At 39.9% G+C, this 27,957-nt stretch overlaps 1 protein-coding gene across 8 annotated transcripts; it reads left to right on the plus strand.

The window, feature by feature from the left end:
• Positions 1-1,836: 1,836 nt before the first annotated feature.
• Positions 1,837-27,793, plus strand: EEF2K (eukaryotic elongation factor 2 kinase). Of its 8 annotated transcripts, none has more exons than XM_071760465.1 (21): positions 1,932-2,202; positions 2,441-2,575; positions 7,224-7,542; positions 9,373-9,423; positions 10,998-11,098; positions 11,992-12,052; positions 12,883-12,920; positions 14,031-14,202; positions 15,077-15,226; positions 16,745-16,877; positions 17,547-17,674; positions 18,237-18,438; positions 18,716-18,783; positions 19,578-19,655; positions 20,448-20,510; positions 21,731-21,862; positions 22,883-22,939; positions 23,075-23,263; positions 23,649-23,773; positions 24,163-24,341; positions 24,983-27,793. In XM_071760465.1, the coding sequence occupies exons 3-21, from the start codon at positions 7,297-7,299 to the stop codon at positions 25,090-25,092; spliced, it is 2,283 nt and encodes a 760-aa protein (XP_071616566.1). In that variant the 5' UTR covers positions 1,932-2,202; positions 2,441-2,575; positions 7,224-7,296; the 3' UTR covers positions 25,093-27,793. The 8 variants fall into 8 exon arrangements, with proteins under 8 accessions (XP_071616571.1, XP_071616570.1, XP_071616566.1 ...); XM_071760466.1 differs by having other exon boundaries at positions 2,511-2,575; XM_071760463.1 differs by lacking the exon at positions 2,441-2,575.
• Positions 27,794-27,957: the final 164 nt, after the last annotated feature.

Consider the following 27,957-nt stretch of genomic DNA (forward strand, 5'->3'; position numbering starts at 1 on the left):
GATGGTATAACCTAGCTATTTTCCTAATATGTTAGAACATTCTCCATGAGGATATGTGTCATAAAATAGCTGTATGCCACTACATCACTTTTAGTCTAAAACAAGACTGTGTATTTACATGAGTCTAAAGCCAGTTACTCTTGTGTTCAGCTGGGCTCCTATCTCACACCAGTAACAGTATTCCACTGTTATCAGAAGCCTACAATAGCAGCTGGTGATTTTTCTAACCATTACCAACACATTTTTATGCAGTGGGAATCGGGCATCTGGCTTCAACAAGGCCTCCAGAATTAATTTGACAAGTCTGCCCTCTTCCCAGGCCCTGCTGGGTATTGCTGTCCTTAGGGTGCTCAGCTGGGCTGCCCACAGAATGAGAAATGGGGAAATGCACATTCTGGTGCTGATGAGGTAAAAGCACCTGGTTTTCAATAGCTATTAATATTACAAGAGTGATAAGCATCTGGGAGATAAATAGGACCTTGGAGGTTTCCTGCACAACCCACAAATGTTGTAAATGTCTTTGAGTTTAAACTCTGTAGGTTACCCAGAAATGTCCCTGTAGGAAGCAGCATGAAACAGGGCTCAGTCAAATCTGTTTCACATTCTCAAACAAGGTCTGCACCCTCCACATAGTGCTGGAAATTTTAGCCAAAATTACAGTCAGTTTCAGTTGTAGGCAGCATTCTTGCACGTGTTTGCTGCTCCTGCCAGTCTCCAAGCTAAGCTACAGTTTAATTTATATAAGTAATAGTGGTGGTGAGTGGGTATTTCTGGCAGTTAGAACATCTGCTTTGTGAGTTTTTAATTAAATATTTGTAGTGTTCCTCTGAAAGATTATCTTGGCACCAGTGTTGCAGTAGCATTTCTCTGTTGTCTCCCTTGGAGAGCACAGGGATTGTGCATTCTGCTGTCTGTGACGTCCCAAGAGGTAAGATCATCTTCCTGTTAAGAAGGACATCTTCCAGTCTTGGTTTTTATATCCCTACTCATGACAAGTATCACTGAAGAGGATTATTTGCATGAGTAAGAGATTCAACAGCAGTAAAAGTGGCAGACTCTTTGAAGGCTGCCACAAAATGCAGTTAATTCAGAACCTATTTATGATAATTTTTAATGTAACCCATTAAAGAGTTTTGCTTAAATTTTCCACAATTTCTAGCTAAAGGAAAAGCTTAAATATGAGCTTTTCAGTCCAGAAAGACTGTTTTCGGAAGAATGAAAACGTGGGTGCTTTGAGGAAATCTCACACCTTTGGAACTTAAATCTGGTGCATAATTCTGTCGGTTTTTCATGGGGAAATGGAGCACCTTGCCATTTAATATAGCTGAAAAAACCAATCTGAAGTGCATGGAGCCCCCACCGGCCCCATGGTCACTGCCCACCTCTGTTTCTCTGCCTTCTCTCAGGGTCCTCGGGGTGCTGCCGTGTGGTGGGCCCTTCCCATGGGCCGGGAAACCACCTTTGGGTTCCAAACCCAAACCAAACATAAATGAGAGGAAACTCGGACACCGCTCCTCTCCTCAAGGAGACCTGGCTTCATGTGGGTTTCCAGCGCAGTTGCTTTTTCTTCTGCCCCGGAATTCCCCCATCTGTAATACGCAACGGTGCTAATCAGGGGTTTTCTCCTCAATTTTTCTTTTTTTTTCTTTTTTTTTTTTTTTTTGTTTTTTTTTTTGTTTTTTTTTTTTGGTTTTTTTTTTTTTTGTTTTTTTTTTGTTTTTTTTTGTTTGTCAGGCTCGCCCCCATCCCCTTGTTGCGAAGCTACCGCCGTGTCCCTGTGTGCCCTCTCAGGCGAACGTGAGGCGCTGTCCCCTCAGGCGAGCGCGAGGCGCCGCCTGTCAGCGCGGTGGGCGGGAAAGCTGCGCCCGGCGGCAGCGCGGGAGGTGACGGAGGCCCCGCCGCCGGCCCTCCGCCTCCTATGAGCTGGTCGGGCTCCTCTGTCCGCTTCCCCCGCAGCCTCTTCGGCTGCTCTGCCCACTTCCTCTCAGCCGGTCCGGCTACACCGGCCGCTTTCCCCTAGCGGGGCCGGCTCCCTCGCCCGCTTCCCCTCAGCGGGGCCGACTCCTCTGCCCGCCTCCCCTCAGCAAGGCGGCTGCGCGCTCGCCTGCCGTGGGCCGGGCGGTGGCAGCGCGGAGACAGCGGGGAGGGGATCGGTATCGGTCCGCAACCGCTGGAGCAGCGGGTCTGGGCTGCTGTGACCCGGTAGGTGCCTTGCTGGTCCGGGGGCTGTCGTCAGAGTGCTTGCGGGGTGAAGTGCGGAGGGCGGAATGGGCGTTTTTAGTTACAGAAAATAGTGAAGAGCTTGGCGGGTTAGAGCCTTTAAAAGGCCAATCCGCCAGTTCCTGCGGTAACCTAAAAATGACAACCTGATATTTTAATATTAGGCACCGCTCCTGCACTGACGCCTACGGATAATAATTCCGTCCCTATATCTTTCCAGGGCAGTGCAATTAATTTTAGGGCACGCCCAGATTAAAAGTCCTGAAATCCTGTTCCTAGCTGTTGAACAGCCCAAGAGGAGAACGATGCTGGAGCAGACCGCGGAGCAGAAGCTATGGAGCCCGGCGGGTGACGGGTTAGCCCAGAGCACGGTGGCATCTAGGATGTGTGTATTTGCCAATATTTAAAATTCCACAATATGCATTAAGCACGGGATTGATTAACGACAGGGTGTGCTGAGCAAATGTTTACAAAAAGTCAGTGATAGTTAATTGTTCAGTGTATTTAAAGGCAGTTTAAGTTACAGAGCTATTAATGGAAGTGGAAAGACAGTTTAAAGTTACCTTGAAATACCGTTTTCTGTCGTTATATACCTTACTGTTTTGGCTGCCGTTAACATAGAATTCGTTTGCATATTTGGCAGAAGGGTGGACTTCACTCAGAAAGGTAATTTCTGTGCTTCACTGCTTGCAACTCTAAAAGCCATTGATCTGTTTGAAGCTGCAATGTGTTGTCTTCACAGGGCTGAGACCCAAATGCTTTGTACTCTGAGCTGGAGCAGATGAACTCTCCCATTTGTTTGGTGAATTTTGCATGACTGCTCTCTAACACTGCCTGGCTAATGCAATGCATTATCCCATCTGTGCTTGCAGACAAACTAGTTGTGATTTGTGCCAGTGTTTGCAGTAGTGATGTACTAGAAGGGACCTTAAGTGAAAGCCTCTCAGTAGAAGATCTGTACTCAAGTCGAGACATCTATAGGGTTTTTAATCTTGTTTGGTTTTTGTTTTTTTTCTGTTATCAGAGCTGTTATATTGACTCGCTAAACCTGTTTTTTTGCCAGTGTGAGGTGCAGATCTTGCTTTACAGGGGATGGTTGGGTGTTCACAAAGCACTGTAGTTCTGTAATGTGCTTCAGGATGTTGATATATAGCACTGGGGTTGTTCCAGACCATGTTATGTAGCTTTGGTTCAGTAGTTCATAAAGGTAATAATATGTTGTAAGGTACACAGCTTGTATGGTTACTTAGGTTAACTTTCAAATGTGTATTTTGAAAGAATGTTAATGTGAAAAAAGGTGATTTATTTCTTAAAAAACTACACTGTGCTGTTAACAGGTATCCTGCTAGACGGCTTTAGCTGATGGGATATTAAACCACAAGGATTTAGTATAGCAGGGAGCAGTGTGTGTCATTCTTGGTTTAATGCTTCTCTGGAAGAGAAGATGGGTCTTCTTGAGTTCTAGGGCAGTTCCTGTTCCCCTTTCCTGTGCTAACATTGAGCAGAGGGATGTGTCTGAGCTGAAGTAGCCACTAAGAAGTACCTGGAGATGGTCCAGTTGTCCCTTCTTGTGCTGACCTGAGTAGAACATTGCTATTGCTCAGCTCTTTAGATTGAATTGAGGCGGTTTCAATGCTGGGGCAGCCATGAGGTCTTTCTAAAGGGTTCTGCCAAACCAGGAGTGTTTCATACAAGAAACGAGTTGCCCTTTACCAGCACTGTGATGTGAATTTTCCCCTATGTTTATCTGCGTTAAGGTGTGCACTGAGCTCTGCAACAGTGGATTGTTCTTGCAACTCACCTCCCCCTCCTGGTGGTGTGGCTCTTGTACATAAAGGCAAGAGAAAGAAAAATACTTGAGGCATCGGAAAAGCCCCCAAAAGACCAGAGGTTTGAGTGGATTTAATAACTGGCTATATTTTAGATTATCTTTATTTTGAATTGCATAGTACAAGGTTGATTGAAAAATGGAATAAATTTTCAAAGTAGCTTGGAGTGAGTAGTTTAAATTACATGTTACATGTGGTGACACAGGCTTGAAAGCTAGGTTCTGTGCAGTCTGTCTCTCTTTTCTGCTTAGCCCTAGGAAAACTTCTGTAATGGATGTCAAAGAATAAATGATGAAAACATAGCAGCAATAGAAGTGAGGGTCCCTAGTTAGGATGGCTTTATGCCATGATGGAAAAGCATGGAATATTTGCCTTGGGATGAAGCTCAGGCTGTTTTAAAGGGCTTTTGGTCAAATAAACTGTGAGGTTAAGATCAGTGTTTGTAGAGTTTAAATTTTGGTTATTGAATTGTGTTTTTAAAAGCATGTTGTGTGAAGATGGTTTTGATGTTTTTTATTAAATAGACTTCCAATGTAAACACCACAGGTCCTTTACAAGAAGCAGGGTTCCAAGAAAAACTTGATGGTTTTATAAACACCATTAGCTTTACATACAAACTGATTTGTGTAATGATGTTCCATGTACTCAGCAAGTCACATAAATCATGAATGTTTGCAATCACTGCTGCATAAACCTGCATTCTGATTGCTGCTGCTTCTCTGGTCTTGGACTTGATGGATCTGCTGATTTGTGTTTGACTGCGGTAGCAGAAAGGAGGTGGTAATGAGGCCAGTCCGGTGCTATAGTGTATCCTGGAGTTAGTCCTCTACCAGAAGCATCATTTTACATCTTCTGTTTGTGTGTGCTGACAAGCAGTAGAGGTAATGTTCACAAATACTTGCTGGACTCTAGTAAGACCTCAGTAAAAATGGTAGTGGCAGCTCAAGATACCTTCCCCTCCCAGTCGTGTGCTACTGCCTCTTTCCAGAAGTGATGCCCTTATGTGGTCATAGTGGTTTAAGAGTCATGGTGTGGCTTGTGAGTCTTATAATTTTTAAGGAGAGAACTGAAGAGTAAAATCAAGCAGTAGCCCAGACTTTTTTGTGTCTGTCCCTTTCAAGCCTTCCTGTGGGTGAGCCTACACTCACTCTTTGACCGGTGACTCTCCTGATCATCTCAGCTCACTGCACTTTGGTTCATGTGGAAATGCAGTCTCCAAGCTTGCAGACTGACCTCCTTAGGCATGAAGCTTAACTGGAGAACATAGTGCAATCACTGGTAGTATTCAGTCCCTGTGATCAGATTAGAATTAATCCAAAATAAATCTCTGAGGGGTGTGTGCTGAGAGTGTCTGCCTCAACACAGCTGTGCTGCTCTACAGAACTGTCCCCAGCTCACCTCAGTACTTGTGGCATGGAAGATGTGCTGTGTTGATGCCCGCTGGGTTCTTGCCAGGTGTTAGATTTTCCGGGTGAGTTTTGAGTCAGGTTGTTCTTTGCTGTCAGCTTGGTTGTAATCAGGTTTGCTGGTTGATCTCAGCATTGAATAAAAATGCAACAGCAGGCAGTGGAGTGACATGAAAAGCTCCAAGCAAGATATGGTCATAGAGGAATCAGTTGTATGTTTGTTGTACTCTCAGTAGAAGAAACAATTAACACAAGTGTGTGGTCTGAGCTTTTGATGTGATTGGATATTAAAGTCATTACAAAAGGTCATTAAATTTGGCAAAGCCAGGTGTTAGAGGCTTCAGGACTTTACTCTGAAACCTAGAGCTAGTGCAATTAATGAGAACAGTGTTTCTGAAAATACAAATTAAACTCTCAGCAGTTAGAAAAGCATGTGAATAGGGATGGATTATTCTTGTGTGAAGGTTTTTGTGCTCTTTGAATCATGGATCTGCTCCACTCTAGCTGCTCATACCTTCCTTGATAGCTAGGAGCCTCGGTAGATGTGTTCTGATCATATGAGTAGGCTCAGCAGGAAGAGGACAGAAATCATGAATTCAGAGGAAAAAAAGCACTTCAAGTGCAAGGAGATCCAGGAAATATCCTGGAGGGAGAGGGAGCCTGAGCTATAGAGAAGTGCTGTGAAGCAAAGGCACCACACTGTATTGGAGGCAGGGGTGCTGGCAGATGGCACCTCTTCCTACTCAGGCACATATATTCCTAGCCTCTGCCTGGCAGCAGAAGTTATATATAATGGATTTGCACAGAAGGCACTCCAGGAGTGTCATGGCCACCTGCTCCCTTGTGTTCCACAGGCTTCTTTGCTGAAGCTGTATTGTGGAGCAGAAAGAGGAGAACTTAGAGATCTAGAAACTGCCAAACTTCTCTCTGAAAGTCTGTGTTGGTGTCCTGCCAGCACTGTGAAGTGTAGAAATATGGAAACTGGTTTCCTCTGTATATCTAGTAATATGAGAAGGACACAATACTAACCTTCTATACCTTGGCCCTGTAAGTACTTTATTTGTTTGAGTTCTGCTGAATCATCACAAACTGCTTCTTGGGTGGAGGCTGCTGGGCATGTTCCTGTTGTAAGAGCTTCAGGGGAGGAACCCAGGCTCCAGAAGAAATACTTCCATAATTCAGCTATCTGTTTTTTTAAAACATTTATTGCAGCAGCTAGGCTGTAGAGTGTCTGTGCTCTGCCTCCTGAAAGTGATGTCAGTGTTTTGGAAAAGCTATGGTACAGTGGTAGCCTTTTCAAAACTTCCATTTTGAAACCCATTTGGAATTCTAACATTGTTTAGTGTGTCAGAATGTGCCTCACTGAAATATTTCCTGCCTTTTCAGCTTAGAAATTGTTAATCAAATTTTAATAAAACTCCATGACCTGGCTGCCTCTCACTGTTGCTTTTACTTTCAATTTGCTTATTTTACTTCGGATCTAGAACTAAGTAGAAGCTGAATTCTACCTGTTATCTTTTCATAGGAACATTGCAAAAAGTCAGCCATAGGCAGCAGGTGATGTTTGCAGTCCCTCATTCTATACTTTATCTTTTCTCAGTCCTGTAGCAATTTAAAGACTGAGTGCCTTCTAGAAACCCAGATCTAGCACTGAGGTGCTCAAAACCAGATGTAGATACTTGGGGATCATTTTCATAGAGCCATATGCAAATTATCATAATTTGTCCTTTAAATAGCAACCCTTTTTTTTTTTTTCTCTCTCATACAGCATCTTCTCTCCATTTGCAATGCAATAGTGGCTGTTGTAATTATTGCAGGAGTGAAACCAACATCCCACAGACATGGCAGAAGAGGACCTTATTTTTCGTATGGAAGGGATTGATAATGCTCTATCCACTACAGTGAACTCTGGACATTATTTTGATGCTGACAGCGATGAGGAAGACAATTATTTTATCTGTCCAATAACTGACGATCCAGTTTCTAACAAGTCTGCCAGTATCAAAGTTGGCAGTTACTGTAGTAACCTGGCAAAAAATGAAGGGTACAGTTCAAGCTCTTCTCCTAGAAACTCACTTAGCTTTAAGGTAAGTATTACCTCCATCCTTCAATAAGGTTTTGTTTTTACTTAGCTGGCATGGGAGATTCTCTAGCTGCTTCATCTCTTATTACTAACACTTCAATTAAAAAATACATCTGTTTTTTCCAGACCTGCAGTTAATTCCATTAAGCCAATAGTCTGACACTGCCATTGAATTGCTTACTGTCCCTTTTAGTTCAGTGGGAGATCTTCATCTACAAAGGCAGCAGAATCCAGGTGAACAATTCACTGTAATTATGATAAAACCATTAAAAAGCATTGTACTGATTGGGGAATTTAAAAGATAATACTTGTTGAAAGCTAAATTTGGGCCTGACAGAGAATGATTTATTATGGGTTTTGTTGAGCAGAATTAACAGTTCATAATATATTTATTTGGACAAATAAAATTGTAAATTATAAAATTGTAATGAGAGGTTTTTCAGGTTTGGTTCCTTCTTAGGGGAAGAACATGTTCACTCTTGTGCTCAGACATGAAGTGTTACAACACCAATAGTAGTTCCTGACAGTGTACTCAAGAAGTACCTAACCTTTTTTAAACAGCCTTTTTTTAAAATAACATTTTTAAAACAATCATGGCATTGCAGAGATGTCAAAGGGGCTGTAATTAGTGCTTCCTTGGCAGTGTGTCCTGTTCACTTGTCTCCCTTTGCACAGGTCAAGCCAGGCAAAGGGAGACCAACCCACAGGCAATGGAGAATTGCCTTGCAAGAATGCAAGTGACATTCAGGCTGGAGGTTATTCCAAATGTGCACCATTTGTGCTGAGCTGGCGTGTCTCTTGGATTTTGTCTAGACTAGATTTAATGTGGGTTTTTTTTTAACACACTTCTTGTTACAAATAATTAACATTTATTTAACAGATACTCTGAAATCTTGGTTATGCCTAATGCATGCTTTATTCCTGAAGAGATACCAGAGGGTTTATTTTAGTCAGCTAACATAGGAAGTAGCATATTAAAAACAGAACTCTCTTGTCTGCAGTAAGATTTTTACAAGGCTAGTCAATAGACATATTAAAAGGTACATTTTCTAAGAAAGGTGAAAAGTAAAGGGACAAAGGGACAGATTTTAATGTGTGCTATACTAAGCAAATCGAGACCTGATAATGAGCTTACTGTAAATCTGTGTGTAATTTTTAGCATGTACTAAACAGTTGCCTCTGGGTTTGCAGAGTGAGTTCTGAGTCATGTGGCCTGAGGTAAAACTGATACGGATTTAAGAAATTGCAATTATTTCCTCCTTTCTAAGCTATGATGTTGCTTCTGCAGAATATACATACCCATGCTTTGGGCTTCACAGTGCTTAGTTTCACATTTTAGCTCCCACAACAGCCAAAAGTCATTGGATTGAGATGTAGAGCAAGCTTAAGTTGTAGGAATGGTGACTTCCAACACTGACTAAAGCAGATAGCCAGGACTGGTAACATGTTAAGCCACTGCAGCCTTATCAGAGTCTGCCTGTCAGACTCCAAAGCTACTGATGTTGTGGATCATTGATAATGAAATGCAGAGACAGAAAAAATTGCTTTTAACTCTCTGCCTTTAAACAAAACTCAGCAATGTTAATTAGCTAGTTAATAGGCAAGACCCTTTTAAAACATACTGTCCAATAAAAAAATTTGCCATCTTCCCTTAATAGATTTGTTCAAAGACATTCTAAGAATGAACTTTAATTAGGAGTATAAATTGAGGAGTGGCTTTTGAGTGGAAATATTTATTTTTTTTTTAATTAACAAAGAGAACAGATACTCTTTTTCAATCATTTGTCTTACCACATATGTTTTCCTACTTTTATGTTTCTTGTGCATCCTTTAGAATGACACACAGCATCGTTCTAAGCACGGCTCTGTGGTTGACCATGGTCGGGTAGGTTAAAAAGAAAATGTGAACACCATATCTAATAGATGCATGAAGGGTTTTTGTGTGGGGTTTTTTTTTGTTTTGCTTTGTTTTCTTCTTATGGGTGCCTTTGCTCGTTATTTTATTGTTTGGGACAACTGGTTGTGTCAGCCCATTGAAGTCATCAAGACAAAACTAAAAAAATACATTTGTTTAATGAAATAATACCCATTTTTTTCTCTACACTGAAGTATCACTTCTTTTAAAGTGTGCATCTCTAGTTATTCACAGTATTTCCTACTGTGGACAAGAATAGAAAGGGATGCAAGACATATTTAGTCTGTATGGCAGCAATATCCCTTCATTAGGATTAAAATTGTGTTGTTAGCACATTTTCTTGAAGTCCTATTTCTGGTTGGTTGAAGATCAAGCACAATCAAGTAATTAATTATTTAAATTATTACCTACCATGGGCAGAGGTCACATTTTGGAGAGGGACCATGCAGAAGAATGATTTGACATAGATAACTGACCAAGCAAATCACTTGTTTCTACTTCTCATATATATTCCAGTATGGAAATTCCCAGCTCTATATGAAATGTTTATTATCGCATGATCTGAGGCAACTTCCTTTTGGTAGAAAAGATGTAGGAAATCTTTCTCAGCATGTCTTTTAAGCTTGTTTTATTTATTGTGGTGTTGTGTTCATTTTGTGGTTTTGTTGTAGGAAGGGGGCATTTAAATTGTTTTTAAGATATGCAGATTTACAGCTGAAATAAAAACAAACATGAAGAATTTAAAAGCTCAGCTACTTCAAAAACTTCAATGATGTCATTGTTGACATCAGTTTATACAGTATTTTTAAAGCATTTTGACTGAGCTTTAAATTCCAAAGGAAAAAAACCATCAGTATTTAAACAGTTACTGTGTCTGCATACTTGAAATTCAGTCAGAGAGGCAGTAACCATCTTGGAGCTCAGTAATTCTTTACTGGCAAAGGGTGCAGAGTGGCCTATTTTCCTCCTCAGTTTGCACAAGGCCTTTGACACAAGATAGTATCTCCAGTTCTCTTAGAACAGTGCTGTGTAAAAAGAGGGAGATCAAAATGTTAAGAGAAAGGCATCCAATTTGGCCGGTAAAGAAAGACTGCTTATATTTCAGAAAACTCCTTTGATTTTTATACTGTCGACTTGGTGGAGATTGAAATAGCTACTTGTCTGGAATTGTTATAATCTACTTTTAAAACATCCTACTTTCTTCTTATGCTGAGTACAATTTGGGTGCCTTGACCCCCAGAACTTTTTTCTTCCTTCCTATTTCTCTATCGCTAATAGACTTTTTTATGCCTACAGTGCCAGCTTATTCTGTTAGTTACAAAAAGTTAAAAATCATTGCACGTATTTCTGAACTGTATTTCATTATACTGGAAGGTATAAAAAATCAGAATGGTTGTCTGTACCATTTGGCCCCTGCTCTGAATAGTGCATCAGGGGCTTGTGAAATTACATATCTTGCAGCACTGGGGTCCTGATGAGCGTTAGAAAACACTGTTGTGAGCTGCAGTGATTATAAATAACATGGCAGTTTGTAACTTCTTTAGGAAACCTGGAAACATGCTATTCAGAAAGCTAAGAACATGCCTGATCCATGGGCAGAATTTCATCTTGAAGACATTGAGACAGAACAAGCTACTCGTTACAGGTCTGTGGGTCTTTCTGCTTTTAATGCTGATGTTAAACAGAATGTGCTCAGTTGTGCAAGGGCTGTATTTGTGTAGTGCAGAATATGTGTAATGACATGTCTGGAGAACTTTCAATAATGCTTAGAGTGTCTCTTAACTGAATCCCCGGGAATACATTGATACTGCACATCACAAAAAATAAACCTTTCAGCAAACCACTGTCACCTTCTTCTCTCTCTTCCACATCAGTGGTATCTGAGTTCAACCATGCAGACAGGAAGCAAGGCTGAAAAGTATTTTCTAGTTGATTTATTGATGTTGTAAACTTAATATATTATGGAAATTAATTCAAATAAAGGAGCAGCTTACTTAGTTGAAATAGCTTAGGAAAAAAAGCAACCTAACACTCTGTGCCTTTCCCAAAATAGTTTCACAGTTGCCTGTCCATGCAGTATTGCTGCATGGGGCTGGAATTTAAATCCTTATAAAGCCCAGAATAGCTCAGCATGGTGTACGTGCTGAAACTTGAGTTTGGCCCTTAAACTGTTCGCAGCGTTTTAGCACAGGCTTTGCCAAAACATTTACCCTGCTGACACAGGTTTCTGGTTGGAGGGAGTAGGAGTTTGAGGCCAGTTAATTACCACTTAGCATCAGTGTTTGAGGAGGCCTCCCTTCCAGTCCTGTGACAGTGTCACACAGCACACTTCTGTCCCATAGACTGCATCAGTCCCTAGTCAGCCACACAATCCTGAAATAGTTTGTGTATTTTGAAAGACTGGAATTGTAGATTTTGTGATGGACTGGCAGCAGCACTTCTGAGCAGTTGGCTAGAGGTAAGGAAGGATAGTTGCTGAGGATGGGAAGATTTGGGCTCCATTTGCATTTTTCTAAGAGGCATATCTGATTTTTGCAGGTACAATGCAGTTACTGGGGACTGGGTTGAAGATGAAGTCCTCATCAAAATGGCTTCGCAAGTAAGATCACACCATGCTTCATGTTTATTAGCAGTCAAATTTGTCATTTTCTTCCTGTAACTGAATAGTGGCAACAAGATGTTTTCCTCATACAGAAGATTTGAAGTCTCAGTATCATTATTTTCTCCTACTTCTCTTTTTCCTCAGCTCATCCATTAGGTTTTAGTGTCTTAAGCATTTTCTTCCCAGAGTCAGCCCTTCCCCATCAGCAACACAAAGCATTTGTTCCTTTCCTAGTGATCTGCCTCCCATTTCCTGATGCCCTCATCCCTTTGCCTGGCAGTGCTCCTACAATTCTGTATGCTTCCAAATAGTTTCTGCTACTGGGATGAAAACAGACTGAATTTTTCAGTATGTGAGAGTAGAAGCTACTGTTGCTTCCCAGTTACTCATAGGGCTGGTGATGTGTTGGAGTCACCTTGCTCTGTGCTACTGATGTAGTATCTGGCAAGGTGATGCTCTGTTTGGCACATCCTGTGTGGAAGCCTAAATGTGGAGAGCATGAGGTCTGTGAAGCCACCTTCTCTAAGCAGAACAGAGCTCTCCAAACTGGAGAGAGAATTTAAATAGCTTCTTTAAAAGACATCCCATGTCTGCTTTGTGGGATGTTGAGGTGGAGACTTATTCCCATTGCCTTTTACACAAATTCCTACTTACACTGCCAGTGGGTTTTCACTTTTTTTTTAGGATATAGATACTGTATAGAGCTTTTCTGAGAACTGCTCTCTGCAGGGGTATAAAGGGGGAAGACGTGATTGTGTCTCTTTCTGGTTAGAAACTAAGTTTGTGGGCATGGCAATGCTGAGGTTTTGTTTTTTTCTTTTCTCTAGCCCTTTGGCCGTGGTGCAATGCGAGAGTGTTTCAGAACGTAAGTGTCTGCTGGCTTTATCTTTTTTGACCTCCAGGATGTATTTTCTTGTGGTGACTGGAATTTCACTTAGGTGTGGAGGAAATTGTGCAAAGGGCAGCTCCTGACTAGCTCTCTGTTGTGTCTTTATAATAAAGGCATAGCTTGAGTGGTTTATTCCTGTTTTTGTGAGTACAGACACAGCACAGGGAGTGAGATTCAAAAAGCAGAACATTCTCTTAAAGGAATGGCATCTAGCCATAAATCAGTTTGTACTAGAAGAGTACACTACTCTTTCCAGGCTCTGGAAATCAGTATTTCTTGGGAAATGTACATGTGTGTGTTTAAGGCTGCCTTCTTCCCCCTTTGCAGCTGCAAAATCCAGAACTTGCATTTCGGGTCTGGTTTCTCTTCTGAGAAGAGATAAACTGCTGAATGACAGAAATGTGATGTTTTGAACTTAAGCAAAAAGGAAAAGTAAACCCTCAGTCCTCCAGTTTGACTTTGTTTCAGTATCAGTTTGAGCTGATGGCTCTGTTCTTGCCAAGTCAGATGGATACAGCAGTGTTGTTTACCAAATTCCCCTTTGAAAGTGTCTTGAGTAGTGCCATAAACACATTTGTCTTTGCAGCCTTGCCTTTACCTCTCATCCCAAAAAAGCATAACTCCTATGCCAGCTTCCTACTCCTGAGTTTCAGTAGTTCCAAGTGATGCACTGATGTTTCCCATCTGGATCTTGCAACTCTGCAAGTCACAACAGTGACAGCATTAGCTGCACTTGGCTCAATGAGCTGCACTTGGCTCAATGAGCTGCACTTGGCTCAATGAGCTTCTGAGAGTTTTGGCTTTGAAGAGCACATGAGCTGACTTGTTTTATACAGAGAAATGTTTCTCCAAAGAACTGGAAAAGTTTCAAACCCTGGCTGAAATTATCTCATTTGCTTGTTCTTTCTTTCCAGGCCCTCTGTTAAGACAACTGTCTGCCCATCCCTGTAGGAGGACAGACAATCTGAAGTCACTTTGCCTTTAGAGTGTCCCCTGTGTCAAGACTGTCCATGCAGGCAAAGAAAGAGGAAAGATTGAATTAAAATTCTTGGTTTTCTTTTCACCAGCATTTAATTTGTCTTTCAGGAAAAAGCTGTCAAATTTCTTACACACACAGAACTGGAAAGGTGCCTCTAACTACGTTGCCAAGGAATACATTGAGAGTGTGGGCAGAGATGTGTATTTTGAGGATGTTCGACTTCAGATGGAAGCAAAACTCTGGGGAGAAGAGTACAATCGGCACAAGCCACCCAAACAGGTGCAGCCACAGATCTTGCTAAGCAAAAATGCAGTCCTGGTGTCCCATTAAATTAGTTTTCAAATTAATTTAGAGGGAATTACTAGCTCACTTTCCATTGAATTTGATTACTTAGATTCTTCTGCCCTACTATGTTTTCCATTAAATGGTAGCTGATTTTTAATGGAGTGATTCCAGAAATTGCTTTAGATTTCCAGAATTAGGGGCTGTGTGTTTCTGAATGTCTGACTGTTCTCAGCTGTTGACTGAAGACCAAAAAAAATGGTGTTTGTATTGCTCTTCTTGATATTTGCTCAGCTGCTTTTGAGATAACCAGAGATGTCACAGAATTTATTACAGCAGTCTCACCAAGCACTTAACTGTTAGTGCTCCAGAGAGGAAGATGCTTGAGTCTTGTAAACCTATCTAAATATCTGACTAGCATTGATTTTTAAGAAGAGCTGGAAAACTGAAAACTTTTACAAAACTATTCAAATGCAGGTATCTGAGAAGTGGTCAAGAATTTTTTTTAAAATTAAGATACTGTGACTTTATTTCCTTTAGGTGTTTCAGAGACAATACTAGCATGTTGTGTTGAATGCCACACATTTAGATGTATGGAACTTTAGATGTATGGAACCCACAAAAATAAAATAGCCAACATCTACTAAGAATTTTTCAGAAATTAGCTGTTTTGAAGCAACTACTTTTAACTTATGGAATTCCTCCAACAACCCAAGAAGCATGTGACTCTTTTCCCCCACCTCCTTGTTAAACAGACAGGTTTTTGCAGTTGTTCAGCTTCTTTCATTGGGAAAGTTTCCCCAGATGGACTATTCACACACACTTTGATCTAAAGACTGTGGGTCATTGTTTATATTCTCTCCCTCCCCAGGTGGATATAGTACAGACCTGTATTATTGAAATGAAGAACAGACCTGGGAAGCCTCTCTTTCACCTGGAACATTACATTGAGGGCAAATACATCAAATACAACTCAAATTCCGGATTTGTGCGAGACGACAACATTCGTCTTACTCCTCAAGTGAGGCTTTGCTAAATGCTTTCCATAGAATCTGCTGCAGGGAATTTCTTGGCTCTAGCCAGAGGTCTTGCATTACTGCCAAGAAAGGCAACTGCAGACTTTCCAGAACAATGCCAAATTAATTTTTCTTCTTTTGCAATATGTCTGTCTGTTATTCAGGGCCTGCACTTCCAAGCAATGAGTGCTTATTTATTGCATTTCAGTGTTTATTGGTTTTAGTTGAATTTGGAAACTTTAATCCCTATTTCTTTAATTGTAGTTGCAAGTACTGACATACTTCAAACACTCTTCAAATTAAGGCAGGGAAGGAGACCTCTCGTACTATGTACTAAATAGTCTTCTGGTGCCTCGTAATATAGGAAAGGAGGTGGCAGATGTTCAACTCATTTACATAAAGAATAGGAGGTTTTCAGCTACAGCTTCTGAATTGGTGAATATGAAATTGTGTGTAGAAATACAAGTACAGATCTCAAGTGATTCTTAGATCTCAGAAAAGAACTTCAAAATATTGGCAAAAAATTGGAAGGTGAGTGTAGCAAAGGGAGCACAGCAAAGGAGTGTTCTGCCAAGCCTTGTGAGTTGGGGTTTTTTCCTGTTAGCATATTTGTTATGATGCTTAATGTAAGCAGAGGCTTTATGTTCTGGGTTGACTTTTATACACTCAATCAGTGCTATGCTTTCTCAGGTTGGGAACAAAATGTGCCATGAGATTTGCTGCCATTAAAATGTTTGTCTATCACCACAAATCACCTCCCTAAGGCCTGGCAGTGCTTTTTTGGAGACCTTCCCAGAAGAGTCCTTAATGTCTCAGCTTTATGCCAAGGAGAAGAGCTGCTTATACCTGATTCTTGAAACACTGCATTTAAAGAGTACAAATATACTTTTCAGTGTCTGACAAATGTAGAGCCAGATCAGCTCTTCAGCAGGACCTCCCAGAGGGCACAGAAGAGGATGGAGAATTTGGAATTTGTGTGGATGGTCTTTTTTTTTTTTTTTTTTTTTTTTTTTTTTTTTTTTTTTTTTTTTTTTTGTGGTGGAAAGAAAAAAAGTGACAGAGCTTTGCCTGTTGGCAGAAGGAAGCAGGACTGTTGGCAGCAGAGCTTGGTGATCCACAGGCACAGCCAGGGTGTTTATGAGGAAGAGATTTAAACTGGCTTCAGAGCCCACTGTTGTTTCCTCTGCCAGACAGCTGCCCAATTCTTAAGTTGAAGATTTTAGTGGAAAACAGAATCTCCACTATGGGAAGGAGGAATAAAGCCACCTCCTCTCCTCTACATGTTCTCACTGCTGGTTTTCACCTTACCTCTTTTAGTCCATATCTGAGTGGGGGCAGGTTTGAAAAACAGTCTGCTACATGCTTTTAGTCTCTCATTGCTTTTTGCCATGATGTTTATACCAGTTATCTTTTGCCAATAGGGTTATCAGACTTCTTTGTCCATTTATAGGAGTTGAACGTGTTGCTGTTTTCAGCAGATCAAGGGGGAATGTTTTCTCAGACATCTTTGTGTTTCTTCATAGGCCTTTAGTCATTTCACCTTTGAGCGCTCAGGACACCAGCTCATTATTGTTGATATCCAGGGAGTTGGAGATCTTTACACTGACCCTCAGATCCATACAGAGAAGGGTACAGACTTCGGAGATGGCAACCTAGGTAAAAACAAATGATCCTCTTTGACATGCTAATGGCTGATACTTTTTTTCTTCCCAGCTGTCTGATGAGTAGCTGCTACCTGGCTGAGTGAGCAGTTGCATTTCTGAGGGTCTTGCAAACAGCTGGGGATTATCTGTTGTAAGGATTCCCTGAACAGGGCAACTGTCAGGCTGTTTTAAAACTACAGCTGCTCTTGGCTCATGTCTCCTGGCCTCCTCTTCAGACCAAACAAGTAATGAAATGAAGTATCTTCCTACAATGTGAGAGCAATAATCATGGCCTTTAACTTCCTTGCCACATTGCAGGAATGGGTGCAGCTGAATATGAAAGTTCCACATGTCTGTACATGATGTTGTTCATAGGACACAAGTTTTGTAAGCAGGATCAAATTCAGAAATGTTTCTCAATGATGCAGACAAATTTATTTATTATTATATCCTGTGCATGCGTAGCTTTTGAAGATTTTTCAGTCTTCCTTTCACTGAAGAGCCCCTTACATATTTTAAAATAAAAAAGTGGTTTGGGCTGTACGTGCTAACAGATTACTTTATCTTTTCACTTTTTAGAGAATGCTTTGGGACTTCTAGCTTTTAGTAAGTTGACTGCAATACAAATTTTGAGTAAACCCTTTCTTCCTTTTTTTTTTTTCTTTTTTTTTTAATGCTGTAGGTGTTCGAGGTATGGCCTTGTTCTTTCATTCTCATTCATGCAACAGGATTTGTGAAAGCATGGGGCTTGCACCATTTGATCTTTCATCCAACGAGAAAGCAGCCTTGGATTGTAATAAAAAAATGCTTGTAAGTGCTTGATGAAAAAAGGTGTAACTAAGCAGTATAGCTGCTTTATTCTAACTTTAAGAGCCCCATAAATAAAACTTAAAATGTGCTAGTTTGGCAAGTAAAATGGCCACCTTTATCACTTTATCACCAAGTTGCATTTTAAAATACAGCAATTCAAAGCAGACTTAGCAATACTTGTCTCTGAATTAATGCTGTAGCTTTACTTAATACAGACCCTTATAACACATATATTTTTATGACCAAGTATACCTTTGAATGTTAAAATCATTAGTAAGTTTTCTTCCCAATCCTAATCTGGAGAGAAAGAAAGAATAGAACTGTTCATGTTTAACTGATCAAAGTTTCAGCTGGTATGAGTGTGATGAAACACTTTGAATGAAATTCAGTCCTAAAAAGAACTGTCTCTGACCATAAGAATGCCAGGGCTTGTTATTTTGTCGGGGTATAAAACTTTTCAAAGCAATAGTTATGTGTGTATGCATGTGCACAGAGGTACTCCCCTTTTTGTACAGGCTACAGGGAAGCATTATTCATAGGACTTTCTCCTTTATTTCCCAAGGACTCTGCTCAAACAATTCTCCGTGGCACAGAGGAAAGATGTGGCAGCAGCCGGGTGAGAACGGTCTCTGGTAGTCGACCTCCACTGCTCTCCCGCCTGTCTGAAAACTCTGGAGATGACAGCATGAGTGATGTTGCATTTGACTCTCTGCCCTGCTCTCCTTCCTCAGCAACCCCTCACAGTCAAAAGATGGATGTGCTTAGTGAGTCAGCCTCAATTTCTTTGGGGGTTTCCAAACGTTTGGCAGTGACTTGGTTTATTTGTTTGTTTTAAATACAACATGTTGCACTTAGTCCAGAGTATTTGTTTCTGTTTCTGACATTCCCCTTTGAGCAGAAATAAAACCAAAAGTACTTATATGCAGATAATGAATGCATAGATGCATCTGTGAAAAAAAAATGTAGTTAAATGATGGCACCTAGTGCTTTCTCCTCAAGTGTGTTATCCTTACAATAAGAAGCAAATATTTTTCTTCCTAGATTGGCCTGTGTTCAATGAAGTAGATAATTTCGTTCACAAAGACAATGATCAGCTTGATAACCAAAGGGTGAGTTTCTCTGACAGAAAATGAGATTGCAGTTCCTTAATGAATGTGTCATTAAAGGACTGCCTAAAAGCTTTGTTTAGTGAAAGCACACAGAGGTGTTCTGCCCACTTTCATTGTGGAAGGTTGCCTTACCTGCATGCATTATCTGTTTCTAATAAAGGAAGAATATTTTAAATAGTAGCTATTAAAATATTATTGTATACAACTATTATAATTATATCTGTTAAACATTTGAAATAGTATTAAATTTTTTTCTCTCCAGAAATGTACTTGCGTCTGATGTATTTTAACAGATAATTCAGGTTTGTGTCTGTTCCCCTGCTTGCATTTTGTGTCTTTGACACTCATGTCAACTGCTTTGGTATAAAAGCTAAACAGGATCCCCATTGATTAGAGCTCTGCAAATATTGGTACTGTGGGATGTTAGAGAACCTCACTGAGGAGACTGCAGTAGTTTGGCAATGGGAACTTTCCAATAGTAGGGCTTTAGTGTCAGAGGCTGTCAGTTATTGTTCTGTCTTTTAACTGCCTACCACTGAAGACTGAAAACTGTATTAAGTGAACTCTTGCTTTGATAAAGTAGGTGATTCCTTGATTTTAATTTTTTTAAAAACTTTGACTAAGTCCTGTTCTGTCTGTCAGAAGCAACACAACATACAGTCATTTTCACCCAGCATAACCATACAACATATCTTTCTGAACCAGCAGAAGGTTTCCTCTGTGAGAAATGTCAAGCAGAGATCCATACAAAGGCTAGTGCTAATGCTGTGGTATTTTGTTCCAATCTTATATAGGATTTTGAAAATGGTGGGGACAGTGGATATCCCAGTGAAAAGAGAAGCGAGCTGGAAGATCTGGATCATAGAGAGAGGGTAAGAACCTGACTTTGGGCTTGGCAGAGTTAAGCCTGTTCATACTTGAACTATTTCCATAGGAGAATCTTTTATTTATTTTTTAATCCCTTTTGAGCTATATTTTGTAAACAAAGGAAACAGTTGGAAAGGAATTCCCACATGTTGCAAAATTACTTACTTATCTTGGGAATGTTGATGACAGTTGTACAGGAAAAAGGCTATTTGTAGTGAGGAGCCTAATTTCAAACATAACATTTGATTGCATATTGTTGTGAGGGGTTTTTTTAAAATATTCTGTATTGCAGTTAAGAAATGTGGCCAGATTTTGTCACATGGAATCCATTAATATAATCTGCTTGCAGACTCTTTTACCCTTTCTGCATCCTAGGGCTTGAGATATCACAGAACTTAATGTTGTCAGTAATTAAGATGCAACTTTAGAGTTCCTGTGGGCTGACTGGTTAGTCCTTAAAAAGAAAAACTTTTAAATGAGTACTTTTTGACCTGAAGTTCTTAGGTAGACATTTAATTAGGGGACAGGAAAGAGAACACCACTTCCAAAGATACCATCCTTTTGTCACCTTTGAAGAGGCAAATGTTTACATCATGGAAATTGAAGCATGTGACATATTCTTTACCATTCCAGTATAGTTCTTTTTATATTGTGATAGCACTAAGAGAAAATAATCTAGTGGAAGCTATTGTGGTCAGAATCACTATTAATTTTGATGGATAGGAATAGCCTAGAGAGATAACTGGGACACATCAGTTGCTGCAAATTAAATGATGCAAATCTTTACATTATCATAGGGCCACTCAAACAACAACCAAAGACGTGAATCTGATGAAGACAGTCTGGGAAACTCTGCAAGGGTAAATAAAGCAGAAATGTTTGTAAACAATGAATTTGCCACTCTGTTTGTCCTATGTTCCCCTCATCTGCCATCTAACTTCACATCACTAAATCAGATGACAGTTTTCCTTCATTTTCAGATGCAGAATCTTTATTAATATTAACTTAGCACTCTGTTTCCTTTTTGTCTTTTTCCGTATGTTCATGATTATGCATGGATGTCTCATTTAAATAAAAACATTATAGATCTTTGGATTTTTTTTTTTCTGCCTAACTAGATAATTCTTTTCTGTACTTGATTTTTGGAATCGTGTCCATCCCATATGTGGTTGGATAATTTAAAAAAAAAACAGTAGTTGAAATACATGGCAGTAATATTGTCTACTGGGTATCTAACTGAACTAGGGAAGAACTGGCCTTCTTTGTGTTTTTACAAAAAATAGCTTCTGTGGTACATAGTTTCTGTGCTCTAAACTTAAACAACTCTGTTCTGCAAGGAAAAAAAATCCAGAGCTTTGACAACTATGAATAATTTAATTAGATATGCTTTTCAGAATTTCTTTGTAATGATTATATATTGCTGTTTCATGAAATTGGAACAGCTTTAACAGGCTGAAGTTATGTGCTAGTAACCTTCCCTGTTGTGTTTCCCATGTGTACCTCCAAAAGCTTTAAAGGATTGTTTCCAGCTGCTGTTTTGCAGCCACCCATTATGTTCAAAAGTTGCTTGTTCTCATTTGTGTTGGGCATTCTGAGAAACATCAATGCTTGTGTCTGCCTATCATCTTTTGCATTGTTACTTTTCATTTTTCTAGAGCTGTAGAATGCAAGCAGCATTTAAAATGCTTAGAATTAAAACTCTGACCAGAAAAGTATGAGTTTATTTTTTGTGTGCATGGATAATCTCAGTGCTTGCAGTATGACTGTTGAGGTGCTTATTTTTATAAGCATCTTTTCTCTGTTTCAGAACTTAGAGATAACACTTTCTTTTCCTGATGTCATTTATGCAAGATATTTGATGTTGGGCTTAGAAATAGAGGGCTTTACTCTGTTACTTTAATGAAGAATAGTAACCATTTATTCAGCTACTATCACAGCTTTTGAAATTTGTGTCTTTTCAGACAGTATTTACTAATAAGTAATAATACTAAAGGAAGCTTTGATTTCTGAATAGTAATCCATATGAATAGTATGGAAAATGCAGTTTGGGATAGAAATAATAGTATATTCTCTATTTCAGATCAGTGTGGAGAAATTGAATCTCTACAACTCTTCCAGAGTCCATATCCACAGACCATCCTGTGTTGCCCAAGAAATTCAGAGGCTCAATGCACTAGAGCTTAAGAAAATTGGGAAGTCAGTCCTTGGGAAGGTAGGGTGGGTCTGGTAATCCTGTTCTTTCCAACTGGAAATAAACAGCTTGTATTTATTACTTTACAGGGAGGTGCTGCTCTGTGTGTGTTTATGTTCAGGTGAAAATAAATAACATCTATAGCTTTATGTCACCTAAGTCATAAGGAGTCCATTAATTCCATCTGGTTTTGGACTTTTAATACCTGGTTCTTTGGGGAAGAACTCTGCTGTTGGTTCATCTGCATTTCCAGAGGCATCAACCAGAGAAAAGACAGTGGGATATGGTGTGTCTGTCCAACATTCCGTGCAAATAGGCAAGGTTGGGCTCCTAAAGATGGTGGCATAGACCAACTCTTTGTACTCCAGTTCTGCACAACTTAATGCAGTTGTGTATTAGGTTTAGGTGTTTGTATGGGCTTAAGCCCACACTCAAAACACACAGCATAGGTCTTCCTGAACACCATGACAGCCTCAGATGTTCTAAGGCCTTTTGATTTGATAAGAAACCTGCTTTCCCCTTGGGGAGTGGAGGGAAAATAACCCTCAAAAGGTTATTTAACCCTCCCATGACATGTTTGGAGTGAAATCCTGCCCCCACTGACAATAAAGGTTTCAGTGGTATGAGGATTTTACCCTGCATAACCTTGATTTTCTTGCCTCACATTTAATTCCTTTCCTTTGACCCTTGCTGTACATAGAAATCTGTCCCCCACGATCAGTGGTGGCTGCCCTGCTGCCTGATGTGTCAGGCAGTTGCAGGCTGGGTGCCTTTAACTACCATTCCCCCCTAAAGGTCTCCAAGGCCCCAGCAGGTATCCTGGGACATACCCCTGACCTGGTGCTCTGGCATAGCAGCCTGCTGGGATACTGCTTAGGGCGTGCTGGTGGAGGAGGAAGATGTGGCAGCTGCTGTCTTGGTGCATTAGGACTTTTATCTCTAGTAGTGAGATTTATAAAGGTGTTGTGTCTAAGCTTACAGAACTGGAGAGACAGCTGCACTGCCTGTGATTGTCACTTTTTGCCTGTTTAATCTGTTCAGGCTCAAGTCAAGCTCCAAGTCCGTGTGTTATCAAACCAGTCCTCTGCTCAGCCACAGGTACACCATTAGCTTTAGTTAAGTAGTCATCTCAGAGAAGTGTTTTTGTGCCTAAGTGAAATATGGGTACAGGGCTTTTGAAGAAGCAGATCTGTACTTAATACTTGTGTCTCTTTCTGTGCAATTGTGTTCCAGGTTCACTTGGCCATGGTTCGCTATCATGAAGCTGGGCGCTTCTGTAAGAAAGAGGAGGAGTGGGACCAGGAGTCAGCCCTGTTTCACCTGGAGCATGCTGCAGACTGTGGGGAGCTGGAAGCCATCATTGGGTTAGGACTCATGTGCTCTCAGCTGCCACATCACATTCTTTCTGAGGTCACTCTGAAGGTAAACAGAAAGATCAGAGAAAATGCCAAAATGCAGAATTGTGGCCCATTGTAAAAAAAAAAAAAAAAAATTCAATAACTATAGTTAGGTGTTCTGTAGCCTCTTCAGATAAAATAGCTGACTTATTAATAAAGGACTTGGGCAAAGCAGCAAAAATGCTGCCTGTTCCTGGTGTTGCCAGCAAATTACAGCACACCTTTGGGAAGTTTTTGAGGTGATCTTTACTATTCAGCTTCTTAGTTTCTTCTGGCTGGGCCTGTTTCTCAGACGTACTAAACACTTGCATCCATTTTGGGACTTGGAGAAACTTCATTTAATGTTAGAGTGAGGATGGGATGTTTTTACTTAGAAACATGAATTTTAAAGGTTTCATTTGTTTTTCTAGGACACAAAGGAGAACAGAAACAAAGGATTTGATTACTTGCTGAGAGCAGCAGAAGCTGGAGACCGGTCTTCCATGATTCTGGTAGCAAGAGCATATGATACAGGTCTAAATCTTGCTTCAGACAGGTACTGTCAATGACTGAGTTAACTTGGTGGTACTGCATGATGGGGTGGGGGCAGGGGCAGAGAAGCACTTGCTGCATGTTTTTGAATGAGTTGACATAAGTAGAGTTTTGGAGTTAGTGCAGACTTATACAGGTGTGAATAAAAGCAAGGTTAAGGCTATGATATATCAACATAGAAAGAAAATCAGAGATTATTTCCATAAGACACCAGGCTGATTTGGTACAGTGACCTGATGCAGTGCAGAGTTGGTGAGCGCCCATGAGAACATTTGCTTTCTTGGTGAGCATCAAGGCTCTGAAAAGATAGTGAAAATTTGAATTCTGAACCTTCAGTGCAAAATACATTTGTTTCCTAAGATAAAAATCTTAAAAAAATCTTTTCAACTTCAGAGTACAGGATTGGAAGGAGGCACTGTACTGGTACAATGCTGCACTGAACATGACTGACTATGATGAGGGAGGTGAATATGATGGCACTCAGGATGAGCCACGGTATCTACTCCTGGCCAGGGAAGCAGAGATGCTGATGATGGGAGGGTTCCACCTAAGTAAGGATCCACAGAGATCAGGTGAGTCTTCATTTTGTTTCTGGAACTGGTAATCTTGTTTTTCCCTCAGTGTGTACCCCGAAAATATATTTCCTGTTTCACCTGTTAAAATACATACAGAGGGTCAATAACCTCAGATCTGTGGATGAAGCTGTAGTAATGCTGGTTGATACAAGGCTGAAAATAGTAAAATAAGAGATCTGGTCCATGATGGGTAAGTGGGCAGTGCCAGTTCTAATCCTGTGCCAGGTCCAATCCTGTGACTCAATAGCTAGCAACCTTCACTCCCTGTGGGGCCTCTGAACTGCAGGTTGCTGCTTGTATTTTGAGTGACACCCATGACTCCCAGGCCCTACACAATATAGTCTTAAGTCTTACCATCACCTCAGGGCTTCCTTCAGGCTGGTCAAATTTTCAGTCTTTGCAAAAAACTTGAAGAGCCATGAGCAGCCAGGCACATAACTTTCAACTGGAGGAGCAAAATACAGATTCCAGCTGATGTAACTCTGCTGACCCTATTGAGATACACTCATAACATCCAGCTCAATACTCAATTCAGATCTGTAGATCTCAATTTCTTTTTTTGTCCTTCAATTGCTTCAGGTTAAAGAGATGTTTTTTCTTTACCCTCTCAACATAACTGATGCTATTTCTTTCTGTAGGTGAGCTGTACACAGAAGCAGCAGAAGCAGCAATGGAAGCCATGAAAGGCAGACTGGCAAACCAATACTACCAAAAAGCAGAAGAGGCTTGGGCAATGATGGAAGAATAACATGCAATTAAGCAGTTCTTGTATATAGGTTTTTATATAGGCTTGCTGCATTTGCAGATAAAAAAGATACTTTTTAATTTGGTGTTACAAGTTTCTTTTTTTTGTATTTAGTTTTCTAATTTTTTAAGGGGAGAAATCCAAATGTAAGTGGTATATAGCATACTTCTGCTATTGTTTTAAAACTGTAATACAGACACACTTAACCTTTTGCATTTTTGTAACTGTTAGAAGTGAGGGTTCTAGGTTTTTTTTACAAACACTGAAGCTGATGCCTCTTCAGGATTCACATTTTTTTATGCAGCAAATTATCAGTGTTTACATTTCTCTCCTCCGCATACAGAAAACATTTTCTTGAATTCTCAGCATTTATTCATAATTTTTGGGGTAGCTCTAAATTTCCAATTTAAGGATGCAGCTCCTCATTTTAATAACTAATCCTATTCTGTTACACTGCTGTCACTGGGCACCTCTTTTAGTCTTCTAAAATGAACTCCAGATAGAGTCCTTGCAGTTTGGGGAGGCACAGGGAAGATGCTTCAGAGTGGCTGTGAGTATATTCAGGGTGGAATAGGTCTTATTAATTATCAGTACTGCATATTTTGCCATCAGAAAGTCACTCGTGTTCCTGTTGAGGTGAGGCATCCAGCTACTACTCTCATTTTCAAATTCTACACCATTTCATAACCTAGCTGTAAAAAATTCTCTTGATCTTATATGTTATTTTTCCAGTGATGTACAGTAGCAAGATTTGTAATATATGAATAATTTGAAGTTATTTTTTACAGTGACATCTCAATTCTCAGCCAAGCTAGATCATCTCACTTAAAATGAGAATACACTTTCTGCCATTCCCAGGAGTATGTCTGAAAAGGTTAGAGAGTTATTAATTTCACCTATATTTCTGTATAGAAAATAATTTTCTGGTTTGAATAGATTTAAAAATAGTGTTCCATCTGTGAATGGTTTCAAACATCAGTTAGAGGAAATTGTTGGTTAAAAAGAGAAAACAGCATTATCCCCAAACACTTGAATTTTGGTGTCCTGTTTCCAGTAATGGCAGGACAAATACATGGTGGTGGTTGAATTACCATTGTACAGAAATGAGTTTCTTTAAAATCCAGTATTTTATTCCAAAACTGTTATGCAGTTTGTATAGAATCTGCTTCTTGGTCACAATTAACAGTTGTTTTGAAAGAAATTAAGGTGGAAGTTTTTGTCTTGGCCTTACAGTCTTCTGAGAGTCTTCTTTTCTCTTCCAGTTCATAGCATTAAAATACCAGCTCTCAATGTAAGGTGAACGTGCTGTTCACCTCTGAAGGCAGCTCAATACTCAATGTTTTGTACAGAACTGATACAGTGTAGGCAGTGTAGCAAATTCTGACAAAAGGGTTTGTTTTCCTCAAAAGGTGCTGATCTTAGAGATTTTCCTTGATCTTAGAGATTTTCCTTGAGAAGGAAGCCTGTGTAACAACACTGCTAGTCATGTAGGGAGGAGAGGAGATGGAATGTGCCTGTCCAAAACATGTAGGTAAAGGATGCAGAGCATAATTATTGACACTTCTTGATGTAGTTTAATTTGCTAAATTCAGTAGTTGCTAAAGTTGCTGGCAGTTCTGTGCAGATCTGGTATGTGAATGTGCACACAACTCGGTGGAAAAAAAAGTGATTATGATTCATTCTTTGTTTGTTTGCAAATACTAATTTTTTGTGATGTAGACTTATCTTCTGTCCTGAAGTGGTATCATGTTATTTAGCTATACAATAAATATGGCTGTCAATAATTTGAATTTTGAAATTGTTTACAGAAATATGCACAACTTACCTATTACGTTCTTTTGAACAGAAAAGCAATATATTTGACAGACTTTGGGAATGATATTGGTATATGCTGTATTTTTAATCTATTCACAATGAATAAATAAAAAGCTGTATTTTTAAAAATTGTGAAAATAAATCTGAGGCTCAGCCTTCCAGAACTTACCCGGGTTCATTGTTTCTGGATGTCAGTGGTAATATTGCTTGGGTAAGGCCAGTGAGATGGAAGCCTTTTGTGTGTATGTCAGACATGCAAATATTGATTGTCTGCATCCCTTAGTCCTCTCATTTACCTTCTCTGGTTTCATTCTGGCTGGTCAATAAAGTTGTCTTTTTTTGGTCGCTTTTCTCAGTAGAGCTGTAGTTATTGCATCTGGGGGGTTGTTTTTATTTTTTTTTTCCTTTACAGTTTTCCAAGGTTCAACTATTTCAAGCTTTCAGAAATCTCTGTTTTTACTGTTCTGTACCTGATTTCATTCACATTCAACAATCAGAAGTATTGGGCAGAAATAATTAGATGTGTACCAACAAAATTCATTTTTCTCAAGAAAACTATAAATGGTTGATATGTTTGGTTTTTTCGAGTTTTTTTTGTTTTGGGTATTGTTTTTGTGTGGTTTTTTTCTGCATTCCATTACACATACAATGTCTGTAACTAATATGGATTAAGATGTAAGGAGTAAAGTGCTCATTTGCATCCTTATGCCTTCAGTCTTTGCTTAGTCCTGAGAAAATAATGGAAATGCTTGGCCTCTCTGATTTGAGGTGGGAGAGTTTTTTTGTAATTGCTACAGTATCTAATGATACACTGTTATCTTCAGTATGATTTATCCCCCTTTCTGTTCAAGAATAAACTGACTGATACCAGCCCTTTTAAACTGCTTAAGAGAGAGCTCTTACTGTTGCTTTTTATTGCTTTATTTAGAGAGGTTTAATTTATTGCAGTTTAAACTATGAAATTGTTTTCTAGCAAAGGCACTTTGAAATAGCAGGGCTTCTTCACTGTGGTGTCACTGGAATGAAAAATGGTGCAATTTGGCACTGCAAGCC

This window comes from Heliangelus exortis, chromosome 17, assembly GCF_036169615.1.
Source record: "Heliangelus exortis chromosome 17, bHelExo1.hap1, whole genome shotgun sequence".
Lineage (NCBI taxonomy): Eukaryota > Metazoa > Chordata > Aves > Apodiformes > Trochilidae > Heliangelus > Heliangelus exortis.

Coding starts and splice junctions, on each gene's coding strand:
- EEF2K (XM_071760465.1), top strand. CDS start 7,297: ATGGCAGAAGAGGACCTTATTTTTCGTATGGAAGGGATTGATAATGCT. Junction 7,543..9,372: donor GAAACTCACTTAGCTTTAAG/GTAAGTATTACC, acceptor TGCATCCTTTAG/AATGACACACAGCATCGTTC. Junction 20,511..21,730: donor GTCTGGGAAACTCTGCAAGG/GTAAATAAAGCA, acceptor TCTCTATTTCAG/ATCAGTGTGGAGAAATTGAA.